This window comes from Bos indicus x Bos taurus, chromosome 4 (assembly GCF_003369695.1).
Source record: "Bos indicus x Bos taurus breed Angus x Brahman F1 hybrid chromosome 4, Bos_hybrid_MaternalHap_v2.0, whole genome shotgun sequence".
Classification (NCBI taxonomy): domain Eukaryota; kingdom Metazoa; phylum Chordata; class Mammalia; order Artiodactyla; family Bovidae; genus Bos; species Bos indicus x Bos taurus.
This window is the reverse complement of record NC_040079.1, coordinates 17,079,406-17,095,368: the sequence shown is the minus strand read 5'-3', so window position 1 is coordinate 17,095,368 and position 15,963 is coordinate 17,079,406. Positions and strand designations below refer to the sequence as shown.

General features: G+C 43.1%; 1 protein-coding gene across 1 annotated transcript in view; it reads right to left on the bottom strand.

Moving 5' to 3' along the window:
• Nucleotides 1-15,476, bottom strand: part of ZC3HAV1 (zinc finger CCCH-type containing, antiviral 1) — a 51,410-nt gene extending 35,934 nt beyond the window's left edge. Inside the window, exon 1 of the mRNA XM_027538876.1 lies at nucleotides 14,634-15,476. Coding sequence (XP_027394677.1) covers nucleotides 14,634-14,941 — 308 coding nt within the window. The 5' untranslated portion in view covers nucleotides 14,942-15,476. The remainder of the gene's footprint in view (nucleotides 1-14,633) is intronic.
• Between the last annotated feature and the right edge of the window lie 487 nt (nucleotides 15,477-15,963).

Genomic DNA, 15,963 nt, shown 5'->3' with positions numbered 1-15,963 from the left:
ATGCCACTCCTGTAAGTCATCAGAGCCCTGAGCTGCGCTCCCTGTGTTACGCAGCAGCTCCCCACTATCTATCGAATTTGCACGTGGTGGTGTATAGATGTCAGTGCTTCTCTCAATCCATCCCACTCTCTCCCTCTCCCACTGTCTCCACACATCCATTCTCTAGAGAGTCTTGTTTTTCAAGAGTTGTTTGTATCAAAACACCTCTTCCTTTCACCTGCTCTGCTCCCCAACACCTCATGGGGGGAGGGTGGACAGAATCAAAGAGCTAGTCAGTTTGTGTAGAATACAGGAAATAGCTCACCACAATGCCAGCCAAGCGAGAAAGAAACCAAGACCTGTGAAAGATAAAAATCTAGAGAACATTAGTCTACAGTATAAAGTGGCGTCAATCAAACCAACCCTGAAAAATATCCAAGTCATGAGACTCCTATTCTCTATACGACTGTACCTCATGTTTGAGATTCGACTGCCAGTTACTAGAGGCAGGAATGATTCACCAAATCTGGAAGCCCTAGTAAGATGGGGGAAAACCAGAGTAGACCAGCGGAGAACACAGGAGCAGTCTAAGGTACAGTGTGCGGGAAGGGAAAGGGTGGAGCCGAAGAAACTGGTCTGCTTTAACCACAACTGTGTTACCCAGAGTATACCGGCTGCAAAGAAGAGGCGCCCCCTGACTGCTGACTGTGGTGAGCTGCAGGTGCAGTTGGCCAAGGTTCCCAGAATGGGAGAGGCGCGGGGCGGAGGAGCTGACTGTAATCTATGACTGTACCAAAAGCAAGGCGAACTGTACAGGTGCCACAACACTGTAGACAACTCCCCAGGTTGACCTATTTCTCTGGTCCTTTTAACTAGGGGGGTTCTCAAACCCTACTGCCCATGAGAACCACCCATGGCCTTTTTTTAAAAAATAATTTTATTCATTTATTTTGGCTGTGCTGGGTCTTGGTTGCTGTGCAGGCTTTTCTCTAGTTGCGGAGAACAGGGGCTGCTCTCTAGTTGAGGGGCGAGAGCTTCTCGTTACTGTGGCTTCTTCTGTAGTAAAGCACAGGCTCTAGGGCGCGGGCTCAATAGTTGCAGTGACAAGCTTAGTTGCTCCAAGGCATGTGGGATCTTCCCGGACTGGGAATCGAACACCTGTCCCCTGCATTGGCAAGGCAGTTTCTTCACCACTGAGCCACCAGGGAAGCCCCACCCATGGCCTTTTAAAAAACCCCAATGCCCAAGTCATACCCTATACCAATTAAATCAGAACGTCCAGGGGTAGGATCTGGGCACCAGCATCTTTAAAAGATTCCTCAAGTGATTCCAATGTGCAGCGAAAGTTTGGCATCATTGCCCTAAGTCCACATCAGGACAGAGAAAAAGCATAGCAAGTGAAGACAGTGAAGAGCAGGAAGTCCTATGTAGCATGTGGGATCTTAGTTCCCTGACCTGGGATCAAACCGGCCCCCCCTTGCAGAGGAAGCCTGGAGTCCTAAACACTGGACCACCAGGTAAGTCCTTGGCCTGAAACATATTAAAATTTTTTCTCAGTGAGGAAGCATTCAAAGATCATGAATGAGGTCTCCACTTTCTTCTCCCAAACCGAGTCCATCTTTCGTGCCCCAATTTGGTTAAATTGATTTCTCATTGGACTTGAGAGCTGAAGTTCTTCTTTTATTCCTTTTCTAAAACCATCTTGGGACCTTGCCAATTCTAAAGTAGTCTGTAGGTAAAGATCACTGATTCTTTGTCACTCCATGGACTGTAGCTTGCCAGGCTCTTCTGTCCATGGGATTCCCCAGGCAAAAATACTGGAATAGATAGCCATTCCCTTCCCCAGGAGATCTTCCCAACCCAGGGATCGAACCCAGGACTCCTGAATTGCAGGTGGATTCTTTACCATCTGACCTACCAGAGAAGCCCAAAGGTCACAGATACTAGTTTGGAAATAAATGTGGTCAGGAGCAGTAATCAATTTAGAACCTTTTTATGTAAACAAATCTATACTTACCTTAAACGTTTAATTCTGCCACCTCTACATTGAGTAAAAAGCAGAAAATATTTTGTTATCAGATATATTTTTTGGTCACTTATTTAAAATTTCAGGAAGACTCCACAGGCAGAGCACAATTAGTAATAAAGGGAACTTCCAGGGAGATTCCTCCTGGGTATATACCCTCACAAAAGACATGTAACATGCAGAAGTAAATGGCAAACTTTGAAGACATTATGCTAAGTGAAAGAAGCCAGATACAATAGGAAAAATAATGTATGTTTCCATTTACAGGAAACTTCCAAAACAGCCAAATCCATGCAAACAGAATGTGGATTAGAGGTTACCAGAGGCTGTGGAGAGGAAAAAATGAGGTGTGCCCATGGATGGGTGTGGGGTTTCTTTTTGGGATTATGAAAATGTTCTGGAACCAGAAAGTGGAGATGGTTGCACAACATCGTGAATGTACTTATTGCCATTGAACTGTACAGTTTACCATAAAAAATAAAATACAATAAAAGCAATTACAGGCAAAAATATATTGCTAAGAGGACAGAAAAAGAACAACGTAAATAAGAAACAACTGCCAAGAATCAGACACCACATAAGACAAACTTAAAAAACAAGCATTAGGCCATAGCAATATTTTTCTTGGATCTGTCCCTTGAAGCAAAGGGAATAAATGCAAAAAGAAACAAATGGGACCTAATTAAACTGAAAAGATTTTGCACGGCAAAGGAAACCATCGACAAAATGAAAAGACAACCTACTGAACAGGAGAGAATATTTGCAAACACTATGACCAACAAGGGATTAATAGCCAACGTATATAATATCCAACACATATAAACAGCTCATACAACTCAACATCAAAACAAAATCAAACAATTTAAAAATGGGCAGAACTGAATAGACATTTTTCCAAAGAGGAAATACAGGTAGCCAACAAACACATGAAAAAATTCTCAGCATCACCATTTATCAGGGAAATGCAAATCAAAATCACAATGAGATAGCACTTCACACCTGTCAGAATGGTTATCATCAAAAAGAACACAAATAACAAATGTTGGCAAGGATGTGGAGAAAATGGAACCCTCATACACTGTTGGTGGGAATGTACATTGGTGCAACCATCGTGGAGAAGCGTATGGAGGTCTCTCAGAAAACTAAAAATAAAAACTACAACATGATCCATTAATTCCACTACTGGGTATATATCCGAAAAAAGCAAAACCACCAATTTAAAAGGATACATACCCAACATTCATAGAAGCATTATTTACAATTGCCAAGTTATGGACGAAACCAAAGTAGGCATCAACAGACAGATAAAGAAGATGTAGTATACTTTGGAATACCACAATGGAACACTGCTCAGCCATAAAAAAGAACAAAATTTTGCTATTTGCAGAAACACAGAAGGACTTGGAGGACTTTACACTAAGTGAAATAAGTCAGACAGAGAAAGAAAAGTACTGTATGATATCACATATATATGAATCTAAAAAAATACAACAAACAGTGAATATAACAAAAAGAAGCAGATTCACAGATATAGAGAGAACAAACCAGTGGGGGTTTGGGAGGAGAAATGTAGCAGTAGGAGATACAAACTATTAGGTGTAAGATAGGCTCAAGGATATATTGTACAAAATGGGGAACAGGGTCAATATTTTGTAATAACTATAAATGGAAAGAAACTTTTAAAAATTGCATAAAACTTTTAAAAACAAAATTTTAAAACAAGCAGTATGACTTCAAAGTACTAGAGACTAACAATATATAAACAGTATATAAACTAACAATATATAAACAATAAATTTATATAAACAATATATAAACTAACAATATATAAAATATATTTATATAATATTATATAAATACTATTATTATATCAGATCAGATCAGATCAGTCGCTCAGTCGTGTCCGACTCTTTGCGACCCCATGAATCGCAGCACGCCAGGCCTCCCTGTCCATCACCAACTCCCGGAGTTCACTCAGACTCACGTCCATCGAGTCAGTGATGCCATCCAGCCATCTCATCCTCTGTCGTCCCCTTCTCCTCCTGCCCCCAATCCCTCCCAGCATCAGAGTCTTTTCCAATGAGTCAACTCTTCGCATGAGGTGGCCAAAGTACTGGAGTTTCAGCTTTAGCATCATTCCTTCCAAAGAACACCCAGGGCTGATCTCCTTCAGAATGGACCGGTTGGATCTCTTTGCAGTCCAAGGGACTCTCAAGAGTCTTCTCCAGCACCACAGTTCAAAAGCATCAATTCTTCGGCGCTCAGCCTTCTTCACAGTCCGACTCTCACATCCATACATGACCACAGGAAAAACCATAGCCTTGACTAGACGGACCTTGGTTGGCAAAGTAATGTCTCTGCTTTTGAATATGCTATCTAGGTTGGTCATAACTTTCCTTCCAAGGAGTAAGCGTCTTTTAATTTCATGGCTGCAGTCACCATCTGCAGTGATTTTGGAGCCCCCCAAAATAAAGTCTGACACTGTTTCCACTGTTTCCCCATCTATTTCCCATGGAGTGATGGGACTGGATGCCATGATCTTCGTTTTCTGAATGTTGAGCTTTAAGCCAACTTTTTCACTTTCCACTTTCACCTTCATCAAGAGGCTTTTTAGTTCCTCTTCACTTCCTGCCATAAGGGTGGTGTCATCTGCATATCTGAGGTTATTGATATTTCTCCCAGCAGTCTTGATTCCAGCTTGTGTTTCTTCCAGTCCAGCGTTTCTCATGATGTACTCTGCATGCTGCTGCTAAGTTGCTTCAGTCGTGTCCGACTCTGTGCGACCCCACAGACGGCAGCCCACCAGGCCCCGCCATCCCTGGGATTCTCCAGGCAAGAACACTGGAGTGGGTTGCTAGTACTCTGCATATAAGTTAAATAAACAGGGTGACAATATACAGCCTTGACATACTCATTTTCCTATTTGGAACCAGTCTGTTGTTCCATGTCCAGTTCTAACTGTTGCTTCCTGACCTGCATACAAATTTCTCAAGAGGCAGATCAGGTGGTCTGGTATTCCCATCTCTTTCAGAATTTTCCCCAGTTTATTGTGATCCACACAGTCAAAGGCTTTGGCGTAGTCAATAAAGCAGAAATAGATGTTTTTCTGGAACTCTCTTGCTTTTTCCATGATCCAGTGGATGTTGGCAATTTGATCTCTGGTTCATCTGCCTTTTCTAAAATCAGCTTGAACATCTGGAAGTTCATGGTTCACGTATTGCTGAAGCCTGGCTTGGAGAATTTTGAGCATTACTTTACTAGTGTGTGAGATGAGTGCAATCGTGCGGTAGTTTGGGCATTCTTTGGCATTGCCTTTCTTTGGGATTGGAATGAAAACTGACCTTTTCCAGTCCTGTGGCCACTGCTGAGTGTTCCAAATTTGCTGGCATATTGAGTGCAGCACTTTCACAGCATCATCTTTCAGGATTTGAAATAGCTCAGCTGGAATTCCATCACCTCCACTAGCTTTGTTTGTAGTGATGCTTTCTAAGGCCCACTTGACTTCACATTCCAGGATGTCTGGCTCTAGGTCAGTGATCACACCATCGTGATTATCTGGGTCGTGAAGATCTTTTTTGTACAGTTCTTCTGTGTAGTCTTGCCATCTCTTCTTAATATCTTCTGCTTCTGTTAGGTCCATACCATTTCTGTCCTTTATTGAGCCCATCTTTGCATGAAATGTTCCTTTGGTATCTCTGATTTTCTTGAAGAGATCTCTAGTCTTTCCCATTCTGTTGTTTTCCTCTATTTCTTTGCATTGATCGCTGAGGAAGGCTTTCTCATCTCTCCTTGCTATCCTTTGGAACTCTGCATTCAGATGCTTGTATCTTTCCTTTTCTCTTTTGCTTTTCACTTCTCTTCTTTTCACAGCTATTTGTAAGGCCTCCCCAGACAGCCATTTTGCTTTTTTGCATTTCTTTTCCATGGGGATGGTCTTGATCCCTGTCGCCTGTACAATGTCACGAACCTCAGTCCATAGTTCATCAGGCACTCTGTCTATCAGATCTAGGCCCTTAAATCTATTTCTCACTTCCACTGTATAATCATAAGGGATTTGATTTAGGTCATACCTGAATGGTCTAGTGGTTTTCCCTTCTTTCTTCAATTTAAGTCTGAATTTGGCAATAAGGAGTTCATGGTCTGAGCCACAGTCAGCTCCTGGCCTTGTTTTTGCTGACTGTATAGAGCTTCTCCATCTTTGGCTGCAAAGAATATAATCAATCTGATTTTGGTGTTAACGATCTGGTGATGTCCATGTATAGAGTCTTCTCTTGTGTTGTTGGAAGAGGGTGTTTGTTATGACCAGTGCATTTTCTTGGCAAAACTCTATTAGTCTTTGCCCTGCTTCATTCCATATTCCAAGGCCAAATTTGCCTGTTACTTCAGGTGTTTCTTGACTTCCTACTTTTGCATTCCAGTCCCCTATAATGAAAAGGACGTCTTTTTTGGGTGTTAGTTCTAAAAAGTCTTGTAGGTCTTCATAGAACTGTTCAACTTCAGCTTCTTCAGCATTACTGGTTGGGGCATAGACTTGGATTACGGTGATATGGAATGGTTTGCCTTGGAAACGAACAGAGGTCATTCTGTTGTTTTTGAGATTGCATCCAAGTACTGCATTTCGGACTCTTTTCATAGCCATGATGGCTGCTCCATTTCTTCTGAGGGATTCCTGCCCGCAGTAGTAGATATAATGGTCATCTGAGTTAAATTCACCCATTCCAGTCCATTTCAGTTCGCTGATTCCTAGAATGTCAACATTCACTCTTGCCATCTCTTGTTTGACCACTTCCAATTTGCCTTGATTCATGGACCTGACATTCCAGGTTCCTATGCAATATTGCTCTTTACAGCATCGGACCTTGCTTCTATCACCAGTCACATCCACAGCTGGGTATTCTTTTTGCTTTGGCTCCATCCCTTCATTCTTTCTGGAGTTATTTTTCCACTGATCTCCAGTAGCATACTGGGCACCTACTGACCTGGGGAGTAGGTCTTTATATATTATTATATAATAATATATAAACTAATAATATTGAAACCATAATGAGGTGCAACTTCACATTCCTTGTATTGGCACAATTTGTAAAAGGCTGATGGCATCAATTGGCAAGGATGTGAAACAAAGGGATGCTCATATTTTCCTGGTGGGACTAAAACTTGGTGTGCACACCTGGAGGTTTGGTATTGGCCCCTAAAACTTAAGCATGGGAATTCTGCTACTAGATACCTAGGTAACTCTTCCATGTATACACAAAGGAAGATATTCCAAATTATTAGTTTATAATAACAAAAAACTGAAAACAACCTATATTTTAATAACAAGAAAACTGATACAAAAATCGGGTACATTCGTACCAAAGAAAGCAATTGCTTATACAAGAAAGAACTAGAGCAGTCCCTCTCTTAAAATGATGGGGTGTGGAGGCCCGTGTTGTTGTTTAGTTGCTAAGTCGTGTCTGACTCTTTTGTGACCCCTCAGACTGTAGCCTGCCAGGTTCCTAGGTCCACAGGATTTCCCAGGTAACAATCCTGGAGTGGATTGCCATTTCCTTCTCCAGGGAATCTTTCCAATCCAGGAGTCAAGTACCTAAACACTTAGAAGTAATTAATCAAGCTAAGAAATGGTTCAATAAAATATGTTCTCTCTTCCTATCTTGACAAACGCACTATAATAATGACCTGGAAGGCCAAGTTCAAATTTAGAACTCTCAGACTCCTTTGAGTGCTGTGATAGAATGTATTAACAGGAAAATGAAGAAAGTCAGGCTCCCACCTCCAGCCCATCACTTCTCTTCTCCCCATCAGGCTCTGTCCCATGTTGCTAATGCCATCAGACAGAGGCGATGAACATGCCAGCCTGTACATCCAAATTCCTTCCGCATGTCAGAAGACCCAGGGAAGAGGCCCACTCAGGCCCTGGAAATGGGCTTGGGAATTCTAGGGTTCTGGGAACCCACAGCATAGTCTAGAACGATGAGGCGGAGGGGGAGGGCCCCAGAGGGAGGCCACACGGTCCAGATGAGCACGATTCCTTAACTCCACAGACTCCTCAAAAGGTGAGTGGGTATACACTTGGGCTAGAACTAGGACCATACAGCAGAGGGCACAGGGCAGAAATTTGTCTTGCCTAGGCCACAGGGTGGTATAGAAACAGGGCTTTGTTAGCAGGAGTGAATCTCAAACATTAAGCTGTGCAAACAAGACAAAATAAAGCAAATATTTGTATACCCAATCACTGATGTAACTATAGCCTTGAAAACAGGCAAAACAATCCTCAATATTGCTTAGGAATAAATACATGTGTAGAAAGATAATAAACATGTGGGAAAAAATAAATATCAAACACAGAACCGTGTTGTGGGATTGTAAACTGGTATGGCCATTATGGAAAACAGAATGAAGTTCCTCAAAAAATTAAAAATAGAACAACATGTGATCCAGCAATCTCACTGCTGGGTGTATATCCAAAGGAAATGAAATCAGTATCCTGAAGAAATATCTGCACTCCCAAGTTGATCGCCGCATTATTCACAATAGCCAAGACATGGAGACAACCTGAGTGTGCATCTGCAGATGCGTGGATAAAGAAAATGTGGTTTAGATGTATAAAATGAAATGTTATTAAATCATAAAAACAAGCAAACTGCCATTTGTGACATGTGTGAACCTAAAAGACCTGCTAGATGAAATAAGCCAGACACAGAAAGACAAAAACTGCATGATCTCACTTACACACGGAATCTAAGCAAGTCACACACATCAAATATGGGAGTGAAATGGTAGCTGCCAGGGATTTGAGTGCGGGAGGAGGGACGTTGGTCAAAGGGTACAAACTTTCACCTATAAGATGAAGAAGTTCTGGATCTCTAAGGTACAGCTTGGTGACCATAGTTGATAATAAATATCGTATACTTGAGACTTGCTAAGAGAGTTGTTACTAAAAGTTCTCATCATTTAAAAAAATGGGGGTAAATAGGACTTCCCTGGTGGCCTCAGTGGCTAAGACTTCCCACTCCCAACTTGCAGGGCCCTGGTTTAATCCCTGGTCAAGGAACTAGATCCCTCATGCCACAACTAAGAGTCCGCATGTCACGATGAAGATCTAAGATCCACGTGCTGCAACTAAGACCCCAGCGCAGCCAAATGAATAAATAAACAAACTTTTTTAAAATGGGGGGTAAACAGATGAGGTGATAAATAGGTTAATCAGCTTGACTGAGGGAATCACTACACAATGTATACATATGACAAAATACTACATTGTAGATTCCAAATATGCACAATGTTTATTAGTCAATCGTACTTAAAGCTGTTCTGTTTACCACCAGTTATCACCTGTAAAATGAGGGAGATAATGAAAGATGATGCCATCCAACCATCTCATGGCATCACTGACTCGATGGAGATGAGTTTGAGCAAGCTCCGGAAGTTGGTGATGGACAGAGAAGCCTGGTGTGCTGCAGTCCACGGGGTCGCCAAGAGTCAGACACGACTGAGCGACTGGACTGAACTGATCAAAGGTGAGAATTCTGGGGCTTTTAACTGGTAATATTTTATTTCTGAAGCTGATTTGTGGGTACACAGATTTTCACTGTATGTATATAGTGTCATAAGCAAATAAATAACACATATTAAAAACTTTCATAAGAAAATAATTTTATAAAATTAAAACAATGAGATACGATTGTATACCCTTCAGATTAGCACAAATACAGTCTGGGCAGCAGTTCAGTCCCTAGTCAGGGAACTAAGATCTCACATGCTGCGAGGTGCCATCAAAAAGTTAAAAAGAAAAGAGAAAAAGAGAGAATTCCCTGGCGGTCCAGCAGTTAAGACTCTGCGCTGCCACTGCAGAGGTTGCAGGTTCAATGTCTGGTCAGGGAACTAAGATCTCACATGCTGCATGGTGCAGTCAAAAAGTTAAAAGGAAAAGAAAAGAAAAAATCTGATAATACCAAGTGCTAATTGTCTATAAAATCAGGAAAGTGAGACTACCAAACATGAAAAATGTAAACTGGCCCCATGGTTCAGATGGTGAAGAATCTACCTGCAATGCAGGAGACCCAGGTTTGATCTCTGGGTCAGAAAGATTCCCCTGAAGATGGGAATGGCAACCCACTCCAGTACTCTTGCCTGGGAAATTTCATGGACTGTGGAGCCTGGTGGGCTACAGTCCATGGGGTCACAAAGAGTCAGACATGACCCAACAACTAACACTTTCAAGGTAAAAGTACTTTCATTACATTGATTTGTCAGAATCTGCAAAAGGTGAAGCAAACACTGAATCCAGCAATTCCATTTCCTAATGGATTTCTGTGGTGACTCAGACAGTAAAGACTCTGCCAGACATGCAGGAGACCTGGGTTCAATCCCTGGGTTGGTAAGATTCCCTGGAGGAGGGCATGGCTACCCACTCCAGTATCCTTGTCTGAAGAATCCCATGGACAGAGGAGCCTGGTGGGCCACAGCCCATGGGGTCGTGAAGAGTCAGGCACGACTGAGCAACTAAGTACAGCATAGCACAATGATATACCTTGGAGAAGCTTTTGCCATGTGCACCAAGAGAAAAGTATCCTTTTGGCAGCATGCTTCTTTGTGGCAAAAAATTAGAAATATTCTAAATGTCCATTATTGCGGGAATAGATACAAATCATTTGATGAAATGCTATACAGCTGTTAAGAGGAATAAACTAGATCCGTATAACGGCATGAATCGATCTTCAAAACATAACACTGAGTAAAAATTCTAAAACACATAAAGCAACACTACATTTTGTATATGAATAAAAACATAGATGAGAGGAAATTTTAAAATCATGGACACACACCAAAATCATTGTTTCTGGGTAAAGAGGTAAATAAGATGAAGAGAAAAAAACAATAACCTTAGGCATGTTATGGTTTTCATCTTATTTTAAAATAAAAGAAGCAAAAATAAAAAATGTAAATATTTATTCTGAGAGGTGAATTATAAGCTTATTATACTATATATTGTTTTATATAGTGTAGCTTTTGCAATATCCTCAGAATATATAGACTCTGATGCTTGTTATACTATTCTTTGCATTTTTTTAAATTTATGAAATAATCGATTCATTCTCTTCCTATCTACCCACCCCCACACAAAGTTTCAATTACGCAAACAGGAAAGTCATACAAACAGGAAGAGCCCAGAGGATACACCCACAGCAGCAGAAACCGCAAAGCTAGTTGAAGGCACTCAGTCTGCTTTAAACAGTTAAACAGAAAACATGCTTACAAAAAAATATCTTGAACCTGAATTAATGAAAGATCACACTTCCTACAGCTACCTGACAATGCCAGTAGCTAAGTTAAGTCCTACAGGGGACTGCCCTGGTCCAGTGACTCTGTGCTCCCAGTACAGGGGGCCTGGGTTTGGTCCTTGGTCAGGGAACTAAGATCCTGAAATCCACAACTAAGACCCACTACAGTCAAGTAAATAAACAAATATTTTTTAAAAAAGAAGAAGTTGTGTACATCTGGGTTCAACACTAACTTTGTCAGCTATCTGCTATGTGACCTTTGGTAAAATTTTAAACAGCTCTAGGCCTGAGTTTCCTTACATCAAACTGAAACTGAAACTGAAGCTGAAGCAAGCCCTGTCATCGACTAAAATGTCTACCTAAAAGCAACTTAAAAGATCAGAACTGCAGAATTTATAGGAGAAATCCAATCTATAAATAATAGTAATACAGAGGAAATTTTATAAGCCCAGCAAAAGGCAAACAGTCCTCATGCAAACAGAGAACAGTTACTGAACTGAATATTAATCTCAACCTGGGCATCGATTGGTCAACAGAGCCCATCACCCTGTAATCCACAAAGAAAACCCTTAGACTCCCATGTGTCAAACCCATCTTTTAGAAGATGAGGTTTTATAAGTTGCTAAGAAAGGGAGAATATTTTAAAACATACTTGGGGAAAAATATATTTTCTAGACTTTGAGGCAAAAGAAAAAGAATTCTTCCAATGGTCCTTATTATGAGGACATGATTTACATTAATAGATTAATCCTCAAACTCAAAAGTGATATATAAACAATTTTAAAATATGACTAGACCAATAAACTTAAGAAATAAGACTTTATCACTCAACTGAAAAAAAGAAAAAAGACTGATGAATTCTCCAGAAAATCCACCCAAACTTGCATAAACTAAATTATTCCTACAGACCATATTATTCATATAGAACATATTATCCCCCCTTTAAAATATAGAAAAGTGCAGGTCAACTACCCAATTTGTGAACTTAAAACAGTTTTGATGTTTCAAACAACAAAGAATGATAATTATAAAGCAACAAACTAAAGTTTCTAAATGTACTGTGTGTGATAAAACTAAGTTTCTAAGTATATTAGATATATTGCAACATATTAAAACAATTATGGATTATGTCTGCACAGGTTTTATTCCCTGTAAATGCAAGTCTGAATATATGGCAGCAGAGAAATTTGAAAACCGACTGGATATTATATGATATTAAAATTATAATTGTTAAAAAAGTGATCATTGCACTGCAGTTATATTAATAGAGTCCTTCATCTTTGGAGATACTATTTACAAAGCAACTAAACTCTGGCATTTGGCTTAAAATAACACATTGGTGTTGGGAATGGGGATGGAAAGGGGAGAATAAATGAGCCAAGACTGGCCTTACTTTGAAAACTGTTGAAACTATGGGTACATAGGGGTTCATCATTCTCTCTTCTCTACTTTAGCGTATGTTGAAAATACTCATAGTAAAAAAAAAAATGTAAAGACAAGAAGCCTATGTATTTAAAATGAAAAGCCAGCACTAACTGGTGAAGAATTTTTTATAACAAAACAGAAAAGATCACAAAGCCTTTCATCCCCATTGTTATTTGGTAGAGCACTAGAATGTTCCTTCCTTTTTTTTTTTTTTTGTCTTACTCTCCACCCTGTTACTCCTTCCTGGTTTCATCTGTTGCTGATTTAGATGACTTCTTCCAAACTCATACCTTCCTAAAACTCAGAAACAGACTTTCAAATTGTTGCCTCGCAACATAATAAATATTTCTTTTTAATAACAACAGAGCATATTTTGAAAACTTTGCTCTAAACGAATATTTAAAAAATCGCCTCATCTAATCTCATCCATTTACAACCTGTCTTGTATGTTTTATCACACGAATATTGGGAGTGAGAAATCTAAAGTTCTTGGTGAATATGTGCAGGCTAAAAAGTTTGAAGACCACCATTTTGGACACTAAGACACCACTGGAGGAAGTGTGACAAGTGCTACATCAAGAAAAACAATAGAGCAGAAGTACATACAGATAGGAAAGATGGGGAGAAGGACTGTGGTCAGAGAAAATCATTCACTGATTCAACAAGACATTCATTTAGAAGTGAGATTGAAAAGTAGGAAATAGGGAAGGCTCAGGAGTGCTCAATGAAAGGACTTACTGATTAATGATTAAGGTAACGTGAAGAAGGAAGAAGAGGTTGAGAGGAGTGTCAGAAACTCTGCCCTGGGGAAAAGAAAGTGGGTTTGATTCATTGGCAGGATATTTAGACGCAGATACTTCTCAGACACCTGGAGATGAAGAACCTAGAGCCTTTGCCCGTGGAAGTATACAAGGAAGCCATCTTTGTAAATGTGACAACTGAACCCAGTGGAGTCGGGGCTTTCGGGGAGAGAAGTGGAAGACAGGCCAATCAAAAAGGTTAACCCAAACGTTGGGGCACACCTATATTTCAGGAGACGAAACAAGTGGAAACACAGAAGCGGCTGCCTGGGAGACACTGCAGCACTGTCTCAAAGTGGTCCCAAGAGTGGTTTGGTCAAACGGTGGTTGGCCAAAGGTGCAGGCCACCCTGGCGACCACGAGGAAGGATCTCTGAGCGGACCATCGTTGGTAACCTTGGATAGGACCCTTCTGGTCCGGTGGAGCGGTCTAGAGGCAGATATCAGAAAAGGGATAATAAGAGGGGGGAGAGAGGCGTCTAGGAATGGAGGGCCAAGCAGAGCCCGGCAGGCGCAGCGATAGAGACAGATCCCGGGGCCCAGGCGCGCCTGGGGGTCTGGGAAGACCACACAAAAACCCCTAGCGGGTAAGGTAGCCGAGAGGGAGAGACTCAAGCTTCCAGAGAGTGGAGGCATTTTCGGTCGTTCCCAAACCTGCCTCCAAACCCTCTAGAACCTGGAATGCCCAAAAGAAATTTATTCTTACGAGAAAAGCGAAAGTGTTAGTTGCTCAGTCGTGTCCGACTCTTTGCAACTCCATGGACTGTAGCCCCCCCAGGCTCCTCTGGCAAGAGTACTGGAGTGGGTTGCCATGCCCTCCTCCAGGGGATCTTCCCGACCCAGGGATTGAACCCGTTTTCCGCATTGCAGACAGAGCCTTATGGAAGTGGGGAGCTCATCGTAGTCTTCACCGGGGCAATAGTGCCCTAGCCATATTGGAGGAAAGGTCCGACGGCGCTGGAAGGGAGGAAACCTCCAAGAGAAGAAGCGCGCCGCGAGAAGCAAGGTAGAGGCATAGAGCGCGCGGTCCCAGCTAGGGCGCGCCCCTCCCAGAGCAGCAGCCGCGGTCCTCCCAGAGCCGGGACCGGGGGGAGCCGCCCCTCCCGCTCAGGGCACTCACCGCTCCGACTGCGAATAGTGGCACCGGCCCAGCAGGTTGAGCTTACAGAGGTGCAGGTTCCCGCAGGGTTTGTTGCAGTACTTGCGACGGCAGACCCGGGCTCGAGTAGTGGCTACCACGGACCGGGTGACCCCTTCCTTGCCGCCCATCTCCAACACCACGAAGCGGTCGGGCCCGGCCTCCTTCAGCACCTCGCAGAGCTGCTCCTCGGAGAGCTGCATCTCGTGGAGCAGCTCTTCCAGGGCCATGCGCCCCCCGTGGGCGCACAGGATCTTGGTGATGAAGCAGCACACCCCGGGGTCCGCCATGGCGCGCTTCACTGGCCTGACCTCCGCGCGGGACTCGGCTGCTGGGAGAATCGAAACTTACTAGAGTCCCTGGGGCGGGGGGCGGGCGCCGCGCGGGCTGGGCGCGCCCGGGGCCAGCGAGCGAGCGTGCGCTGTCCGCCGCCCGTTAGCCGAGCCTGGCGGTTTCGGTTTCAGAAAAGCTCGTGTCGAGAGGCCAGATCTCACCGACCCCGGTCCCTGCGTCAGAGCAAAAGCAGATCGCGACGGCCACCTCGTGCAAAGAGAGCGAACGAGTGCGGGCTTGTCTGCGGGCGACCGTGGAGACCACCGGACGGCTGCCCCTTCGTCTCCAGTCTTCTGGAGGGTCAGGTTCCCCAGATGGGCGCCGAGAGTCTTCTTCTGAAAGAAGAGAAACTAAAAGGGGAAGGAAAAAAAAAAAAAAAAAAGACCTCTGGGCTCCGGCAGAGCTTTTATAAGCCAGACGAAGCGGCGAATGACGCGAGTCTTGGGAGCCCTCTTGAGGAGCCCTCTGTTCTCTACCCCACCCATCCCCGGAAAGAACGGACCCAAGAGAGCGCCTGCTCTGAGCCCGGCGCCCTGCCCCCGATATTAGTTGTTTGTTGTTCAGTCGCTCAGTCCGACTCTTTGTGACCGCAAGGACTGCAGCCTGCCAGGCTTCCCTGTCCTTCACCATCTCCTGGAGTTTGCCCAAACTCATGTCCATGGAGTCAGTGATGCCATCCAACCATATCGTCCTCTGTCGCCCCTTTCTCCTCCTGCCCTATCTTTCTCAGCATCAGGGTCTTTCCCAGTGATTGAGCTCTTCACATCAGGTGGCCAGAGTATTGGAGCTTCAGCTTAGGCATCAGTAATCTTCACAGCTCCACGAGTTAGATAATATTATCCTCACTCTCCTCCAGGAAGTAATCTGAGCAAACAGCCGACAAGCTGGAGCCTGAATACTACCCAAGGTTTCCCAAATCTGGCGCCCAGACTCCAGGTCGAGGTCCGCCTGGCCAGGACCGCTGGGTAGTGTCTCCCTC